Below are 19,966 nucleotides of genomic sequence, written 5' to 3'. Positions count from 1 at the left end.
GATTTAAAAAACCGCAAAAAACACTGCCGATCGGAGGAAGGGAGGGATGCCGGGGAGTCTCTGAGACACCCAAAAATGGCATTTCATTACATTCAATGCTGGTTTTCTGGGGGAAGCCCTGTCGGCTCCTTGGAACTATCTACCCAAAGATAATGAAAACAGGGACTTACACAGGAGGCAGTTCGTCCTCACTCCTCAACACGAAGTTGAGACAACTGGCTGCAACCGCCGACCCAATGCAACGCAGGCCCTACTTGGCCCAGGGACATTTACCAGGTAGCGATCAGCCAGAACCTTCTTCGACCTCCAAAAACCCCGTGCCCGAATCTCAACCCAAGACATGTTGCCAAAGATGGCAGCCAAAGCATCAAAACGTCGTCGTCCCTTCATTTTCTAGTGTGGATTGGTCAACATCTGATATCATGGTTGTTGTATTGAGTGCATATTCTACTGCATTATTCCTTGAAATGTCATCCTAATGTACCTAGCAATCCTTGTTCATTATTGTGTATTATTCTAATCTGCTTTTGTGTCAAAATTTCTTGCAATGTAAACACACCTGTAGACATTTTTTGTCAATTTTACTGTTAATTATCTAAAAATTATCTGTTAGTTTAAGGACTTCCCCAAAATGCTGTGTGCACTAGAGGCTTTACAAGAATGTAAATTCAACTTATTTTCTATGTTCTCTGTTAACCCCCAATGTACCTTCTTGTATATAAATAAATAAATAAAGCCACGGAGGCCGAACCCAATGGTCGCGTGAGAGGCAGAAGGGCCGTCCCCGAAGGAACCAGAACAGCCGACGAAGCCACACCCGATCCGGGGCGTAGATCATCATGGCAAAGTTCAGGCTCCCGCACAAACTCTTGAGCAACTGCCTCGTAACCCGGGAGCCTCTCAGAAACAGACGAAGGCGGGAACAGACGGAGCAGAGCCACCGGAGGAAGAGACAAGGAAGCGGTACGAGCGTCCAAACCAGACCCAGCCAAGACCGAACCAGAGAGGGAACCAGATGGGACTTCCCTCAGTTCACCAAGAACCCAAACCCGGAGAGTTGAGAAAGAACCATATCCCTGGTGAGCAAACACGTGGACTAGCTTGGAGCCCAAACCAGCCAGTCATCGAGGTAAGCCAGAACCCGAACACATAACAGACGAAGATGGGCCACCAAGACCTGAGTAAGGAGTGTGAAAACACGAGGCACCAGATTCAACCCGAAGGGAAAACAACAAAAGCGGTAACCTTGACACTCCACAACAAAACCGAGCCAGTCCCTGAACCTCGGACGAACTGGAACGTGCCAATACGCGTCCTCGAGGTACAGGGACACCATCCAAGTGCCTGGCTCCAACAGAAGACAGACCTGGGACAAAGTAGTCATCCTGAAGGAGGGACAAACTCACGGGTTCAGACGAGACAAGTCCAGAATGAACTGGAGGTCCGCGCAGTCCCATTTTGGGACTGGAAATGGGGAGGAAACCCACCTGAAGGAAGAGGCCGTTTCGTCCATGCCCAAGCAAACCCACTCCAAAATGACTTGACAGCGCGCAGGAGAATCCAGCCCCCCCCCCAAATGAGTAACTTGCTATAAATTGCGCATCACATCATATGATGTATTGGAGTACTACGCAAGATTTAAACGGCCCGCAGAAACACAGGGCTCACCTCGCCTTCATCAGGGCTCTTGTAAAGACACCATTCAAAAAAAAAAAATCGTGGGTCACATTCCCGAGTGTGAGGTCCTCAGTACTAAGTGAGCCACCAAGGCTTGCAAACGTAGCATGAGCTCACAGCACCGCTGTTCAGCTTGTGACCACAGCATTGCCTAAAAATGCCATAATATATATGTACATGCTATTACCTAGCGATGATAATATTACAGAAGACCCTTGCCTGTGATAAAAATGACCAGGATTCTGATAATAGCAGGATTGTTGTGATAATTAGCACTGTAGTGGGAGGAGTAATCTTGGTGGGGAGGGAGGTAGCATTGTCTGCCGACTGCGTGACCACCTTTTACTGTCTGGACTCACTATACCAGCTTAGTTGTTCGCTATGGTGAACAAAACATGCGGATACTGTACTTATATATAATGTCTATATATAAAAGACAAAACAGTATGGTGGGAGGAGAACGGTGACGAGTCAGGTGAGGTGAGGGATGGAGGGAGGGAGGAAGTGGCAAACAATGGCGGGCTGCCACTGGCTTGCTTTTTCTTTCTTGCACTGTTCTATTCCCTGTGTAACTTCCTCCATCTGTACTGACAAAAGCTGTTTTCCTCTTGAATTTCCTTACCTAACCTATCGTAGTCATTTAAGTTTAAATTTGCTTTAACTTCCAAAGTTATTTTTAAGTTTATTTTCCTCTTCCATGGCTTTGCAATTTGTTTCCAATTGATTCTTGTCCTTACATAAGTCTTTCACTAACCCCTCAAGACCTAAAACCTTGCTCCTCAATTGCTCATTACTTTCTTTCAATTTGCTGATTATTTCTTCATGATAGTTCACTATCATATCTAATTTTGACAAATTGTTGTGTAGACTGCTTATATCAATGCTTTCTTCATTAAAACCCCCAAAATCTAGCTCTGTTTTGTTTTCCTTCTTGCTGGTGGCCATCTTGAATGTTGTTGTCTGGACTGTAAACACTAGGGTCACTTTTTCTCATCCAATTTTTCACTTTGCACATTCGTGTTATCTCGCCTATTTTTCCAAAGCACTACACTTTTATGTTCCTACATAAAAAAGCACTAAACTTTTCATGTTTGAGTAATTACCCAAGTGTAATTACCTAGGTGTAGTTACAGGATGAAAGCTACGCTCGTGGTGTCACATCTTCCCAGCACTCTTTGTCATATAACGCTTTGAAACTACTAACGGTCTTGTCCTCCACCACCTTCTCACCTAACTTGTTCCAACCGTCTACCACTCTGTTTGCGAAAGTGAATTTTCTTACATTTCTTCGGCATCTGTGTTTAGCTAGTTTAAATCTATGACCTCTTATTCTTGAAGTTCCAGATCTCGGGAAATCTTCCCTGTCGATTTTATCAATTCCTGTTACTGTTTTGTATGTAGTGATCATATCACCTCTTTTTCTTCTGTCTTCTACTTTTGGCATATTTAATGCCTCTAATCTCTCGTCGTAGCTCTTGCCCTTCAGTTCTGGAAGCCACTTAGTAGCATGTCTTTGCACCTTTTCCAGTTTGTTGATGTGCTTCTTAAGATATGGGCACCACACAACCGCTGCGTATTCTAGCTTTGGCCTAACAAAAGTCACGAACAATTTCTTTAGTATTTCGCCATCCATGTATTTAAAAGCAATTCTGAAGTTAGAGAGTGTGGCATAGGCTCCTCGCATAATGTTCTTTATGTAGTCCTCAGGTGATAGTTTTCTATCTAGAACCACCCCTAGATCTCATTCTTTATCAGAATTCTTTAAAGATTTCTCACATAATATATAGGTTGCATGGGGTTATCTCTTGTTCTCCTATCCCACATTCCATAACATGGCATTTATTAACATTAAATTCCATTTGCCAAGTGGTGCTACATATACTTATTTTGTCCAGGTCATCTTGAAAGGCGTGACAATCATCCAAGTTTCTTATCCTTCCTATTATCTTAGCATCATCAGCAAACATGTTCATATAATTCTGTATACCAACTGCTAGATCATTTATGTAGACAATAAACATCACTGGTGCAAGAACTGAACCCTGTGGTACTCCACTTGTGACATTTCTCCAGTCCGATACATTGCCTCTGATTACTGCCCTCATTTTTTCTATCGTCAGAAAATTTTTCATCCATGTTAGAAGCTTACCAGTCACCCCTCCAATATTTTCCAGTTTCCAGAACAGCCTCTTATGTGGAACTCCGTCAAAAGCCTTTTTTAGGTCCAGATAGATGCAGTCAACCCAACCATCTCTTTCCTGTAAAATCTCTGTAGCTCGATCATAGAAACTGAGTAAATTTGATACACAGGATCTTCCAGATCAAAAACCATACTGTCTGTCTGACATTATATCATTTCTCTCCAGGTGTTCTAACAATTTAGTTTTGACAAGTTTTTCCAATACTTTCACTATTACACTAGTCAATGATATAGGTCTATAATTGAGGGGGTCTTCCCTGCTGCCACTTTTGTAGACTGGAACTATGATAGCATGTTTCCACACGTCTGCTACAACTCCTGCACACAGGGATGCCTGAAAGATCAGGTGAAGTGGAATGCTGAGCTAAGATGCACATTCTCTCAGGTGAAACTCCATCTGGGCCAACTGCTTTGTTGTTACTCAGCTCCTTTAGCATATTTTCCACTTCATCTCTAGACACCTCTATACGCTCTGTTGTTCTCTGGAATTCTTATTGTATCTGGTTCTCGGAAGATTTCATTTTGTACAAACACTTTGGAACTTTTCGTTTAATGTTTCACACATTTCCTTTTCATTTTCCATGAATCTGTTTCCCATTTTCAACATCTGGATATTATCCTTTACATGCAATTTGTTGTTTATGAATTTGTAGAATAGGCCCGGTTCTGTTTTGCATTTATCTACTATCCCTTTTTCAAAATTTCTTTCTGCCTCTCTCCTCACTGCCGTATAGTTGTTTCTCGCATTTTTATATCGCTGGTACATTTGGGGGTTTGGCCTCTTCCTATACTGATTCCATTTTTGGTCTGGCCCTCTCGCAATTTCTGTTGAACCAATCCTGTTTCTTGGCCCTGCATCTCTGTTTTAATATGAATGTTTGTGTGCCTTCATCATATATTTTGAAAAATTTGGCAATTTGAGTGTGTAATACAGTGTGTTACTGCGTAAATAGTATGTGAAACTGTACATGTTGTAACTTTAGTGAATTTTTAACAAGTAGTATTGCGACATTAAACATTTATTATGGACACATTACTGACATGTATCACAGTTCCATGGAACATTATGCACGTACTACTGTATACATATTGTAAGGACACAAACATGAATCATATACGATAAAAACAAAAATAAAACAGCATTGGAAATATATGGAACAAATAATTGAAAATATATTTGTGGCAACTCGCGGTGTTTGAATGGCGTGTGTAACCGCCTCTGGGAGCTTCACACATGGGCGGACTAGCCTGTGACGCCCCCCTTCTGCACGTCCCCATAGCCATAGTAAGTGGATTTTTTTTTTTTTTTTTCACATGTACGTGTTCAGGGAAGGGAATTTATCCTTTTACAAAGAACAAATAAATTTTTATGAACACTTGATTTCATGCGTCACAATAAACTCGGCGCATCACAGTGGTTAAATTAATAGGCCTTGAGAAAAGGTGTGCACCATACAGCCTTTGAACACTGTGTGTGACCATAATATGGACAGTGGATGACATGCAAAATTGCAAGGAATTTGAAGGACATAAAAGGTTTTGGTACTGAAAAAATATATTAAAAGTTAACTTGAATACTATCCATCAGCATAAGTTGCTCTAACAGCAAGAGAAATGCTGGAGTTAAACTGACGAGCGAGGGGTGCATGGGTGGTGACCGAGAATGTTGCAATGCAAATTGGAGCAATTTGCTGCAATACTATCCAATTCTGCTGAAAAATGTGCCAATAGTGATGTTATTGCTAGTGGTGGGGGTGAGGAAGTGTCCAGTCAAGCAACTAAAACCATCTATTTTACAACCAGCGTAACATTATATAGTACTAACCTGGTATAAACATATGGCTTATTGGGGTGTCAGGGTAGCACAGCTGGGAATGTGAGGAAACAGACTTGCATGTTTTATAAATGCTTGAAGCATCTTTGTATATTAGACTCTTGTTGGATTCTACAGTGTGAGAACTTTCTAACTCGAGTCCAAAACGTTCCATCTGTTGGTCGGTATTGGACGATTTTCTTTCTTCATTGGTAACATGCATCTTTGGTGCAGGTATTTCATGCTGAGTTTCTGTCTAAATTGATATAAAAGACATTAGTCAGCAATAACAAGTATTAAACTAGAAATGGTATCACAATAAGGCAACCATGGAAGACATATCCATCTTCCATCATCCTGAGTATAGTATACTATAAATCATGACAATTTCCCCAAAAATTAACCACAGGTCAATAATGCTTCCAAGCCAAACTACTGTTTAGGTAATTGTAAATTCTCACTTCCCATGTACTAAAGGTCAAAACAGCACTAAAATCACAAGTAGTCCACATGTCCTCAACTTGGCCAATGAACCCAGGTTAAAATTGCAGAATAAGGTGGTGTACAAAAAGCATAGAAACAATAATACAAAATGAGCAAAAGAAGGCAAAATACCAAAAGCATGATTTTCACAGAAACCACAAATAGGTAATCACACACTTAGAACTGCAGAGTAAAAATATACTGAATACTTTACACTTATCTCACAAAATATTTTAAAATTGTTCCATCAACTTAAGCTCTAATTGGAGGCATAGCACAATTTATTTAGCCAACAATTTACGAGTTTACAATGAATAAATTACTCAGATTAAATATAAATATCAAAAGCACTCCCAAAAATACTTGATTACTATATTTTCTGGTGGATACGATGTATTGTTATAACCTTGAACTTAAGTTCTATGTTAAGCTCTAAGCTTGAACAAAGCAACACAGTAAAAGGGAAGCTGTACTTTAAATTGACTTTCAATAAACATACGATGCAACATACTACTACTACTACTACTAATAATAATAATAATAATAATAATAATAATAATAACGGAAAAAATCCATAATATCTTTGTGAAATGGAGGCAAGTCTAAAGCAGAGGCAAGACGGGGCGGAGATGTGTCTTGTACACCAGATAATACAATGTTCAGAATGTGACGATAAAACCTGCTCATAACTATCAGAATGTTTAGTTGAACATCCAGGATTTGTATAGCCACTAGTTTTATCTTTTATATCATTTCTTTATTGTATAATGCTGAAAATACCATGGTGTACAATGTATTATATTTATTTGTTTTACCACAGAGAGGTGGACTGATTTGTTGTAATAGCTAAACACAGATGTATATTAATTTTGCACACCATATTGAATAATACTGCATTATCCTGTAACATTGTATTTCATAGGTTTGTTCGTGTCTATTATTATTATTGTGTGCCCTTGCATGTTTGCATGTTATAATTCACTTATATTCTGCATAATCTAGTCTGGTTATGGTATAAGAAGTTGGAGGGTGATTCAGCCACCTCGAGTGTTGGGTGAACCTGAAGTGTTCCTGTCCATCAAAAATGTTGTCTAGGTACCCATGTTTTTTGCATATTTGTTTAATTATGTGAGTTTTACATGAAGGATTAGAATTTATGCCATCTGGAAATAATGTAACTCTCAGTTTAGATCACATTGACTTTCTTGCAAGTTGCATTGTACTATGGTAGGTAAAATGTGAAAGCAATATTATCATAATAACCTTGTGGAGGGTGGCCACTCTGTTTACTCCTATGGGGAGCAGTGGAGCGTGGTTCTTTGACACGCGTGGCTGTGTCAAAGGTTTTGTGCTACCTTTATTGGTCAAGTTCTTATTTTGTTTAGTTTGTCCATCACTAGAAAGTGTCATCTTCTGGCAATTGTTTTCCTGTGGTAAAATGAACAGTGTAAGTGCATTTTATATTATATATTAAATATGCTATGATCATTTTATTAATATTTTGTGAGGTAGTCTTACATACTGTACTTGAAATTGTTAGCACAATTTTATTTGTCCTGCCACCATCTGAAGAAATCAATCTTTTGGCACAATTTTTATTGTTCATTATGTTCTTACTTTATTTTATGTAATTTGATAGTTTTTTTTAATCCCTTGTGCTTTCATTTATTTATATACAAGAAGGTAAAATGGGTTGTGAAAGGGCACACATTAGTGGTTAAGTAATACATTCTTGCGAAGCCACTAAAATGCATAACATTTCAGGCAGGTCTTAATTTATATATTAATGAAGGCCAGGCTCAGTAAGGCTATGATTGAGACCTATGGTGGAAACGAGACAAAATGGATGCTTATTAACAAGATCAATTACACGTTACCATAAAAATAAGTAATGTACCTTATAGCAAACTTGTGCTTCACTTTCAATGTTTGGTGCACATTGTGGTCGTCTCAGAGGAAGATGGCTTGTCAGTAGTTTCCTCATGCCAATGCACTTCACCGTGTCTTTTGGACTTTCTTTGTTAGACAACTGAGATGAAGACAAGGATTTTAACTCTTCAACCTGGTCTGTGTGATGTGACAATTTTGGAATTAATTTAAGCACACAGTTTTCATTCTTATGAATAATGGGTTCATGTTTTATAATAAGTAGTACTGTACTGTAATATCATTATAATAATATATGAATACAAATAATTAATACAAAAATAATAAATCAATAATAATAAAAACTAATTAAATAATAAATACCCAATAATTAAAAAAAACAGTTGAATGTAAAGAAATGCCATTTTCTGGGCGAGACCCAAAGGCTCCCCGGAGCTATCCTCGCCGATATGTAACTACTAGCTTTATGGCATCATAGTGCATGGAGTTCTTGTCTACTGGGGACGAGCCAGAACCAGGATCCTTCAGAGAAGCATGAGGAGCAATGGCCTATAGGAACCCCTGTGTGGGTTGGAAGCATTCTATGTCTGCCATCGACCGGGTTCGTCATCCAGAAAGGTAGGCGTCCCAAAGCAAACCCCTGTTCTGGTGAAAAAATTGCTACCAAAGGCTGAACGAGTGGACAGACCTCCCCAAATGAAAACAAGCAACTAGAATGACGTCCTCACGTTGCTGCGCCACTGTCTGTGCAACCCCCCCCACCCTCCCTCCACGGGAGGGGGAAAGGGGAGCGCCAGACCCTCACGCCGGCGATCCAACCGGCAGTTCTTAGGCTTGATGTCAAAAACACCGCCGATTGGAGGGCAGGAGGGATGCCGGGAAGCCTCTGGGTCTCGCCCAGGAAATGGCATTTCATTACATTCAACACTGGTTTTCTGGGGAGAGCCCCATTGACTCCTCAGAGCTAACTCCCTAAAGACAAGGAAAAACACAGGGACTTACCCGGGAGGCGGTCAGTCCTCACTCCTCAATGGGATGTCGAAACAACTGGCTGCAACCGCCGACCCAATACAACGCAGACCCTACCAGGTCCAGGGACAATGACAAGGTAGCGAGCGGCCAGGACCCTGTTCGACCACCAAACACCCCATGCCCGAATGTCAACCCAAGACATGTTGCCAAAGACGGCAGCCAAAGCAGCAAACTTACGAATGTTGTGGGCACAATGATAGACTGCAGGCTAGTTAGACTTAATAACCCTGCAGACAACCAAAGAAACCCGAGCCCGGGAACAGGGAAGGAGGGAAACTGGGTCAACCCAAAGTGCATCCCTGGCCACCAAAGCCATGGTGTGCAAATAACGGTGGAGAGCCGCAACCGGATACAGCACATGATGCACCCCTGGCCTGACCAACCAAGCATCAACAACCCAAGGACCCCTTCGAAAGCAGCAGTCTCATTTTTTGCCAGAAATGAAGGAGATGGCTGCAACCGAACAAACCTACCACCAGGACCAAAGGAGCAGAAACCCCTGTGCCGGAGGAGAGCATAAAACTTCCTGACTCGACCCCCAGAGGCCAATGCCAACAGGAAAAGAGCTTTAGAAGAACAATCCTGAACCGAAGGGGCCACAACAAACCGAGGAGGAGAGAGAAGAGAGAGAGCACCCGGTCCAAAGACCAGGGCAGTTCAAGAGGCGCATGAGCAGGCCAGAGGTGAAACAACACACGAGACTGCTTGTGGAAAGGGGCAGAAGTAACATCAACACTAAATGCAAGCTGGAGTGGCCCTGCCAGTGTCGCACGATACAGTAGGCACGGCTGCAGGACAGCTGTCGGCTGTTTCTGAGGGGGTCCCGGGTCACTTGGCGGTTGCTCGAGCGGTTGTGCGGGAGTCTGAACTTCGCCGTGCTAGTCTACCCGTCGGGTCGGGTCCTCTTCGGGGTTTTCGGGGTTCGGTGCCTTGGCGCCTTCCCGAGCCCTTGCTCGATGTGTTCACGGACGCGTCGTCTCTTGGCTGGGGCTTTGTGACCAGTGCTCACCAGGCAGGCCAGGGACGACGGGGTCCATCCTTCCGTCGGGCTCACAGCACGGTTCGGGAGTTCGCGGCAGTCTGGTTCGCTCTTCGGGGGATTCAGGTCGCTCAGGGATCAACCATTCACCTCCATTCGGACTGTTCCCCAGTGGTTCATTGCCTGAACCGCGGGGATTCTCATCGGTCCTTGGCTCTTTGAGGTTGGTCCCTTCGAGTGGTTCGTCTGCTGGATTCTCGGGGTTTGGCTCTCTGTGGGGTTCATGTCCGCGGAGTGTCCAACGTTCTGGCGGATGGTCTGTCTCGCTTCCATAACCTGTCCACGGAGTGGACGGTTGTCAACGACTCGTTTCGGTGGATCTGCCAGACGTACGGTCTCCCAGATGTGGACCTCTTTGCATCGGCGTGGTCTCGGCGTCTCCCAATATATGTGACACCCTTCCCCGGCTGCAAAGCGTTAGCCGTGGATGCCTTTCGGCAGGACTGATCGAGGTGGGGTTACCTGTACCTCTTTTCCCCGGTTCAGCTGTTACTTCGGGTTCTGGTTCGGTTGGAGACATTCCCAGGGAGAGTAGTCCTTGTGGCCCCTTAGTGGCCGGCCCAGCCTTGGTTTCCGGTGCTATTGGCTCGGTGCCCGAACCCAGGACGTTTCCCGTGGCTCCGCCTCTTTCAGCAAGTCGGTTCGATCCGGTACAGGGCTGGTTCAACCTTCTCCTCTGCTCTTCGTGTTTGATACACGAAGAGCAGGTGATACACCTGCTCTTTTGACTGCAGGTGTATCACCAATTCTATGGTGATCAGGTGGCTTCATTGATGGTGTCCCACCTGAGACCATCGTCTCGGCAACAGTATGAAGTTTCCTGGCATTCTTTTCACCATTTTCTAGCTCTTCGTAGGTTGTCTTTTCTTTCGGATAGGGTTGTCTTGTCCTTTCTTTCTTGGCTTTTTCAGGATCGTCATTTGATGCCTAATACTGTCGCCTCATATCGTGTGGCACTGGTGGAGCTGCTCAAGCTAGCTTTCGGGGTGGACATCACATCCGCCCCGTTTCGTAAACTTTCCCATGCTATGTTTCACCTCCCGCCTGCTCATGCGCCTCCTGAGCCGTCCCGGTCCTTGGACAGGGTGCTCTCCTATTTTTCCTTTCCTCGGTTTGTGGTGGCCCCTTCGGTTCTGGATTGTTTTTCCAAGGCTTTGTTTTTGTTGGCATTGGCCTCTGGGGGCCGGGTAGGGGAGCTTCATGCTCTCCTCCGGCACAGGGGTTTCTGCTCTTTTGGTCCTAGGGGTAGGTTTGTCCATTTGCAGCCTTCTCCATCTTTTCTGGTGAAGAACGAGATGGCTGCTTTCCGGAGGGGTCCGTGGGTCATTGATGCTTGGTTGGTTCGGCAGGGGGTGCATCATGTGCTGTGTCAGGTCGTTACCTGTGCGTTTCAGCCGGGGTGGCTGGGGATGCGCTTTGGGTTGATCCGGTTTCCCTCGTTCCCTGTTCCAGGGCTCGGGTCTCCCAGGTTGTCTGCAGGGTTATTAAGTCTAGCCAGCCTGCAGTCTATCCTCGCGCCCATGACGTTCGGAAGTTTGCAGCTTTGGCTGCCGTGTTTGGTAATATGTCTTGGGCACATATTCGGGCGCTTGGATTTTGGAAGTTGAACAGGGTCCTGGCCGCTCATTATTTGGTGAACGTCCATGCTCCTCGGTGTTCTTGTGTTGCTTTGGGTCGCAAGTTACAGCCAGTTGTCTCAACTTCGTGTTGAGGAGTTTGTGGCCGCCGCCTCCTGGGTAAGTCCCTATTTTCCTTCTCTTTGGGTATGTAGCTCCAGGGAGCCGTAGGGGCTCCCCACAGAAAACCAGATTTGAATGTAATTAAACGCCATTTTCTGGGTGAGCCCCGGAGGCTCCCTGGCTACCCTCCCTCCCATCCAGTCGGCGGGATTTTTCGCGTTGGTTGAAGCCTAGTTTCTGAACTGAAGGCAGCCGGCGTGGTTAGGTCCAGGGGCCCCCCCTCCCCCTCCCGGGGAGGGGAGGGCTGTGCAGACGGCGCGGCAGTAAATTGATTGTTTAATTGTTTGCTTGGGATTGTAGGGAGTTTTCTACCTCTGTTTGGTTTTTGTTGAAGTTTCTTACCATGTGGGGTTTGTTTTGTTACGCCTACCTTTCTGGGTGCCTAACCCAGGTCGATGGCAGATAAGGAAAACCCCCAACCATATGGGGTTTTCCAGGGCCATTGCTCTCTGAAACCACTCTGAAGGGGCCAGGTTCTGGCGCTGGTCCCTGGTAGGTCTGAACTCCATAGCTAATGTCCCAGTCTAACATAACATACATTAGCCCAATAAGCTCCAGGGAGCCGTAGAGGCCCCCCACAGAAATTATAGTAGTTTATATCAACGTACGTATATTATACTGCATTTATAAACCGAGTACAAGACTTACCACTGACCGAAGGTCCAGATAACTGCTCCATTATACCTTTGTTCAAATCCTGAAAGTAAATATATAAGAGTATAGTAACCTAGAAAATGGAGAAGTAAAAATCATGCACGATACTTATTTTGAGTGCATAAAACATCTACACGTCATTTGTTGGTGAATAATTACTCAAAACAACTGTTCAGTATATACTTTACAATATAAAAATGCTTCAAAGCCACAAGTCAATTGAAAGATGTATGTTATTGTCAATTATTCCAATATCTGCACTGTAATTTGCTATATTTTTATTGTCAAGATGTCTTACTAGAGCAATCTTAATGCTAAGGGGTATAATAAATAGTTATAACATTTCTACACTAGTGAAGTTTGATGACAAGCACATGGTGTAGCTGCCTCCCAGCATGATGAAGCAACAATTAGCCGATTGGCATTACGTGTTCAGCTGCAACTGGAATTCTCGATTGTAAATCTTAAAGTGTAGACCATTGTACTATAGGTGCTTATATACATCTACAACATCAAGTAACAAAAAAAAAAAATCAAAATGTTTATTTAGGTAAAAGTACATACATAAAAGATGAGTTACAAACAATGTTGGATTTAGAGATAGAGCTAGTACATATAGTACCTAAAGCCACTAATACACACAGCATTTTGCACAAGGTGTGGGGGAAAAAACCCACTTGACAAAAGCTTAATACTAATTGAGATTAAAGTATAAATTGTGTAGAAAAAAAAAAGGGGGGGGGGGGCATAGCAGAAGTAATCATACAACTTGGTCAGTAAACAGTATTGTTTGAAAGTAGCTAGACATGGATTGACATTTAGGGGGTAAAGTAGGTTAACACTTTCGCGCTCCCTGGGAATAGGCTGACCGTAAGCCCTAAGTGGGCCGTTCGTGTCAGCCTACTGCGCGTCAGCACTAAAATGTTTATAATCTTTTCGGGGTGGGGAGCTTAATTTTGGCGGTATGTATTTAAATTTGGTATCATTGTGTTCGAGAGAGAATGCTCTAGAGGAATATATATATAAAATGTCACCAAAGACAACATGAGAACCACACCAAATAACAAACTGTGGCGTTCGTTAGCCGTGAGCGTAAAACCGGGCATCAATGTTTACGATGTTTTTATGTTTGCGAACCCCAGAATTGTTATTCGTGGTTTATTTTGGTATCATTGTGACCGCAATAAAATTCCCTACACGGACATATAAATATACACAATAAATAATGGTATCGCCCCGCCCACAGGAATGTGGGAAGTTGGCTTAGGGTTACCCGCTCCAGCGCGCCCAGCTGCACATGCGCTCGACCACAACTGAAAAGTTTATACTCTCCTCATGTCTGTGACCCTCATTTTCGATGTACGTGTTTTTTTTTTGGTATCACTGTGTAGCTAATGAAATGTTCTATAAGAACATATGTATAACATTTCACCAAAGCTAACATTACGCGACCAGCAACCAAAGAACTGCGTGCTTTGTTTCGCGCTCACGCTAAACTCCGCTAAACTCTCCCTATATGTTGCTACTCTGATTGTGTTTATCAAGTCAAAACTTGTTGCATATGGTTTTGTTTGGTATCACGGTGATCGCAATAAAATTGCCTACACAGACATATGCATAAAAGTGGGTTACACGTGCGCGCCTCACCCGCCCAAACACCCGTTTCCACACCCGCTACACCCAATACACCCGACAAACAAAAATATTGTTCCAATGGAAGTTTTTGTGCTACATTGTTCATTTTGGTGTCAAAATACTCGCAATAAGATGCACTATGTAGACATACCAATCTGAGCACTAAGAACCGGAATATATATAGAGCTACCCACAGCAAAGTATGAAGAAGTAATAACCTCAAAATGTGTAATATAAATTATGTGTACTTACCCACGATGTGATGAAGGAAGGTCAACAAGTTGAGCATTTGATTATCCACTCCACCGGCTTCAGGAAAATGTCCCTGAAGTTGCTCAACAGATGTTACGTTAGGTGGAGTGGAAGCTTGCAGAAGAGTTATTTCTTTGCTTTCCAAAATATCCTCTTGCGGTGATATTTTGTGTAGCATGGTGTGGCACATAGAGCAACTCCACATGTCCTGCACCGATACATAGTCTTTTCTAATTCCCGACTGCATACAAACTTGGCACCGTTTCCGTTTAGCAATTTTCACTGTTGCATGAGTCAACTTCCTGTTTAGCCTGTCCTCTGAATCAACAATGCGTGGGTTTTTCACAGGTGGAGGAGTAGCTTCAGCTTGAGGTGCAGGCGTTTCAGTTTCAGGTTCAGTGTCTGATGAGGATGAGGCATGTGGTTGGCGTGGAAGACGATGAAATAAAGGACGCCTCGCTCCAGATGGGCCAGGTGTTGCCAAATCATGAGAAGGATCCTGGTAATCATCAGCATGTGGGAGAGGGCTTTCAGTAGCAGGCCACTCATCCATGTCCCACCTCAACAGGGCCCATATTGCTACTTCATAAACTGGAGTAGGGTCAGTTTCTTGGCATCAGTTGTGTACATCTTGTACAACACATAGGCATTGTGTATAGCCATCTGTAGGAAGTAAAATGTGATCTTCTTAGTCCACTTATGCGACTTCCTGGTGAACCTGTAATATTTGACCATTTGGTCGAAGTGATCAACTCCCTTCATGTTGTTGTTGTAGTCGCAAATGGCTGTTGGTTTGTTTACAGTTACAATCTGAACAGATGATGTTCCGTCACGTTTCTTCACTCTCTTCCTTCTCTGTACTTCCTGTGTGTCAGCATTATGGCAGTTTGTGATCACTGACACCACTCTCTTGTCTTTCCAAAGGATAACAAAAGTGTTATCCTTGCGCCTGAAAATAGTCTGATCAACAGCGAATTTACCTTTGGCAAGTTGTTGCAGCTCTTTAGGGGCACCACGCTGCAATCTGAGTGTTCCACAAGTGTACATGCCATTTTCCCTTAGCAATTCTGTGAGATGGACAGTTATAATAATTGTCCATATAAAGATGATAACCTTTGTTCAACAAGGGTCGCATAAGGCTGTTGAAGACGTCCTGCACGCCTCCTTACAGGTGCCTTGGGGCGGCCCACATCCGCTGCCTCATCCTCAATCCCCTCGCTACTCTCCTCACTCGATGATGAATCAAACTTATCAGACGACGCTGTCCCCTCATTATCACTACTGAAATCACTCTGATGCTCTTCCCCCTTCAGCATCTGCCTCCACATCTGACAAACGATCCAACAAATCAGGAATTTTACTATGGGTAAGCTTCACATTGCTGAACCTTTTGTACAGCTCACTCAACTTATCTTCCGTGGTCATTTCACTATCCTTCTTGGGGGTAGAGGTGCTCTGTCCTTTACCACGATCCATGTTTGCAAGTAATAATGCGTTGTAAAGAGACAGGAACGAATAAACACTGCTACACAGGGCAGAGAGTGGCACAGGTTCTGGACGCGGGAGCGCGGTAGTCCGGTCATGAGAGACTTAAACAAAGGACTAGGCCGACCGCATGGCGTGACCCAGAATCCCATGCGGCCTATGGAGGATTGTGGGAAAACAATGCCGCTCATTTCAAAAAAAAAAAAATTGAAGATCGCATAGAAACTTTTTTTTTTTTACAAATTTTTATATCAAGTGACGCACCGATGCATCACTGGAACACATTCAGTAGAAAAATGAGTGACGAGATATTAAGTCTGTGGAACGCGAAAGTGTTAAATGGAGTTTATTAGGTAGTACTTAGTTTATCCCTTAAACTGGTTAAAGAGGTACCGCCTTTGACATAATTGGGGAGGTCATTCCATATTCTGGGTCCCTTGATTTGTAGAGCATTTCTAGTTTGGTTAAGGTGCACTCTTGCAATATCAAATAGGTATTTGTTTCTGGTGTGGTGCCCATGGGTTCTGTTACAATCTTCTAGGAAACACTTAAGGTCAGGATTGACATTACAGTTCCGAGTTTTAAATATATAGAGTACACATGAGAGGATGTGCAGTGACTTAATATCTAACATATTCAAAGATTTAGGTAAGGTGACTAAGTGCTGTCTGGGGCCAGAGTTTGATATTGTTCTAATAGCAGCTTTGTGTTGAGTAATTAGAGGACATAGATGATTTTGGGTAGTAGAACCCCAAACACAAATACCATAATTGGGATAAGGATAGATGAGAGTAATAGAACGTCACCAGGGCAGGGCGAGGTACATAATATCTGATCTTAGCACGAATGCCAACACTTTTAGAAACTATTTTTGCTATACAGTATTTAGAATGTGTCCCTGGAAATTCAGCTTGTTATCAATGAGGACACCATGGAATTTACCATCTTTGTTACTAATTTGGATATTGCTTATTCTTAGATTAATTTGATCTGAGGATTTATCATCAAACAAAATATAGAAAGTTTTGTCAATGTTAAAGGTGAGTTTGTTAGCAGTTAGCCAAAGATGGACTTTATTTAGCTCAGTATTCACAGTGACATTTAGAGCAAGAAGGTCAGGACTGGAGAAGATGAAGGTTGTGTCATCAGCAAATAAAATTGGTTTGAGGTGTTGAGAGGCATGTGGAAGGTCATTAATGTAGATGAGAAAGAGGAGAGGGCCAAGTATGCTGCCCTGTGGAACACCAATGTTAATGGGTAGGATGGGAGAAATTGAATTATTCAAACATACTGGAGCCTTTCAGTAAGGTAAGACTGAACATATTAGAGGGAGTGACCTTTGACTTCATAATGATGTAATTTAAGAAGGTTTTGGTGGATGACAGTGTCAAAACATCTTGTAGTTCTTCAGTTTAATTTTAACCCTTAAATGGCACATGGCTATATACCATTTGACACCCACAGGCGCATAAAAAAAAAAAAAAAAAAAAAAAAAAAAAAAAAAAAAAAAAAAAAAAAAATTCTTCATAACCAGTTAACTTGTGTTCACTGATCATGGGAAAAATAATAAAACAATCGTAAGTGGCATATATTGCCCGCTATAGGGCGGGGAAGTCTGGCAAAAAACAGGCGCTGACTCAGCGTGCATCCCAGTCAGTCTGTTGCTCACCAGCTGTCAGGCTGGAGTTGCCACAAAGAGATAATTACCTAATTATTTTAATGTCTCCGATTGATTTTTCGTAGTTTTTGCTGTAATATTATTCAATAGTGTGTAGTGTGACATTTTTATAATAAAATGAGTGAATCATCGCTGTACTCAAAAATATGGTGTTCATATTGTTGATTCAATTATGTTCATCAAACAGTGAACAAATACTTTGTCGGTTATTACACTATATACACTGGTTATATACAAGAATCTGCATGTTTTGTTCACCATAACGAACCACTAAGTTGGCATGCTGAGTGGCAATGCCAGTGGCAGCCCACCACTGGCTGCTACTTCCTCCCTCCCTCAAGTCACCTGACTCTCCCACATTCTCCTCCCACAATACTGTTTTTGCTTTTATTCACTATATACAGACACTACATATAAGTATCTACATTCGTGTTCACCATAATGAACCACTAAGTTGGTATGCTGAGTGGCAGTGGCAGCCTGCCACTGGCTGCCACTCCCTCCCTCCCTCACATCACCTGGCTTGCCACCATTCTCCTCCCACCATACTATATATATACAGATGTTATATATACAGATGTTATATATAAGTATTTACATGTTTTGTTCACCATAACTGTACATCTAAGCTTGTATGGAGAGTAAAGGCACAAAGACGTAGCTACTCACACAGTCAGCTGATGGTTGCCGCCCTCAAGGCCAGACGCACTAATATTTCTCCTCCAACAATACTGTTTGTGGTGTTATTACGCTATATACACACATTATATATAAATATCTACCCGTTTTATTCACCATACTGTACAAGTAAACTAGTATGGTGCCCAAAGACCATCGTGGTCATCAGTAAACAACATGATAAATCGTGCAGACGACGCCACCTCCCTCACCAAAATGGCGGCTCCCAACCTACTCCTCTTGCTGTTTATACCCTCTATACACACGTTATATATAAGTATCTACATTTGTGTTCACCATAGCGAACCACTAAGCTGGTATGGTGAGTGCAGTCAATAAAAGGTGGCCACACACAGTCAGAAGACAATACCACCACCCTCCCTCCCACAGCATTACTCCTCCCTCCATGGAGCACAGCACTAAATATCACCACAATCCTGCTATTATCATAACCCTGGTCAGTTTTATCACAGTCAGGGGTCTTCTGTAATAATATCATCGCTACATAATAGCATGAACAAGAATATTATGGCATTTTTAGGCGATGCTGTGGTCACAAGCTGAACAGCAGTGCTGTGAGCTCATGCTACGTGCGTCAGGCTTGGTAGCTCACTCAATTCCAGTCTCCGTGGTGTAGTGGTAAGACACTCGCCTGGCGTTCCGCGAGCGCTATGTCATGGGTTCGTATCCTGGCCGGGGAGGATTTACTGGGCGCAATTCCTTAACTGTAGCCTCTGTTTAACGCAACAGTAAAATGTGTACTTGGATGAAAAAACGATTCTTCGCGGCAGGGGATCGTATTCCAGGGACCTTAGGATTAAGGACTTGCCCGAAACGCTACGCGTACTAGTGGCTGTACAAGAATGTAACAACTCTTGTATATATCTCAAAAAAAAAAAAATACTGAGGCCCCTAACACCCGGGAATTTGGCCCACGATTTTTTTTAAAAATGGCATCTGTTTACAAGAGCCCTGATGAAGGTGTGGTGAACCCCGTGTATCCGCGGGCCGTTTAAATCTTGCGTAGTACTCCAAAGCATCATATGATGCGATGCGTAATTTAAGGGTTAAGACACAGTATGGCCAAAATGCTACACAGGATTAGTGGTTTTATAAAATTTACAAATACCTATTACAGTACTATACAGTATTGTTATTTCAATTTGGGAAAAGAAAACAAATTCATACCTAACAGTAAATGAAAAGATTACATTTAGGTTTCTTTTAAAACTTAAAAACATTTGTCAAACAGAATTAGAATTAGCAGTTGTTTTAATGGAGCAAAAATCTGGCCAATTATTGCACATACAAGTTTTAATGTCTTACCATGTTCTTGAAGCCAGGCTCCTTCTGTTCTATTTTAACCTCCTCTACCTCAATATCAAATTTCTTGGGCGTAATCTGGTGGTCCTTCTCAAACTTATTTTGGTTAAATCCAGAACAACAACCTTTGAGGGAGTTTAGCATGTCTGCTTCAGTTCCTTCTTCAAGAATACAAGACTGAATTACACCAAGGTGATGGCGCTCAAATATATTTTCTTTGAACCTTATGCTTTGTATACCTTTCAGTCTTACCTGAAAATAACTTAAAATTACTTTATCCAAAATTGAAATATTACTTATAAAAGGATAATAGTTTAAGGGGAAACAAGAGAATTTAAAGTACAGTACTCTACACAATAGCAGACCTTGGTGGAAAAAATAAATTGGTAAA

At 42.6% G+C, this 19,966-nt stretch overlaps 1 protein-coding gene across 1 annotated transcript in view; it reads right to left on the bottom strand.

The window, feature by feature from the left end:
- LOC123757982 (uncharacterized) overlaps positions 1–19,966 on the bottom strand; it is a 109,922-nt gene that overhangs the window by 55,462 nt on the left and 34,494 nt on the right. Inside the window, exons 6-10 of the mRNA XM_069338870.1 lie at positions 19,579–19,827; positions 12,519–12,567; positions 8,071–8,240; positions 7,437–7,601; positions 5,703–5,946 (exon numbers count right to left, since the gene is read on the bottom strand). Coding sequence (XP_069194971.1) covers positions 5,703–5,946; positions 7,437–7,601; positions 8,071–8,240; positions 12,519–12,567; positions 19,579–19,827 — 877 coding nt within the window. The remainder of the gene's footprint in view (positions 1–5,702; positions 5,947–7,436; positions 7,602–8,070; positions 8,241–12,518; positions 12,568–19,578; positions 19,828–19,966) is intronic.

This window comes from Procambarus clarkii, chromosome 40, assembly GCF_040958095.1.
Source record: "Procambarus clarkii isolate CNS0578487 chromosome 40, FALCON_Pclarkii_2.0, whole genome shotgun sequence".
Classification (NCBI taxonomy): domain Eukaryota; kingdom Metazoa; phylum Arthropoda; class Malacostraca; order Decapoda; family Cambaridae; genus Procambarus; species Procambarus clarkii.
This window is presented reverse-complemented; position numbering and strand designations above follow the sequence as displayed.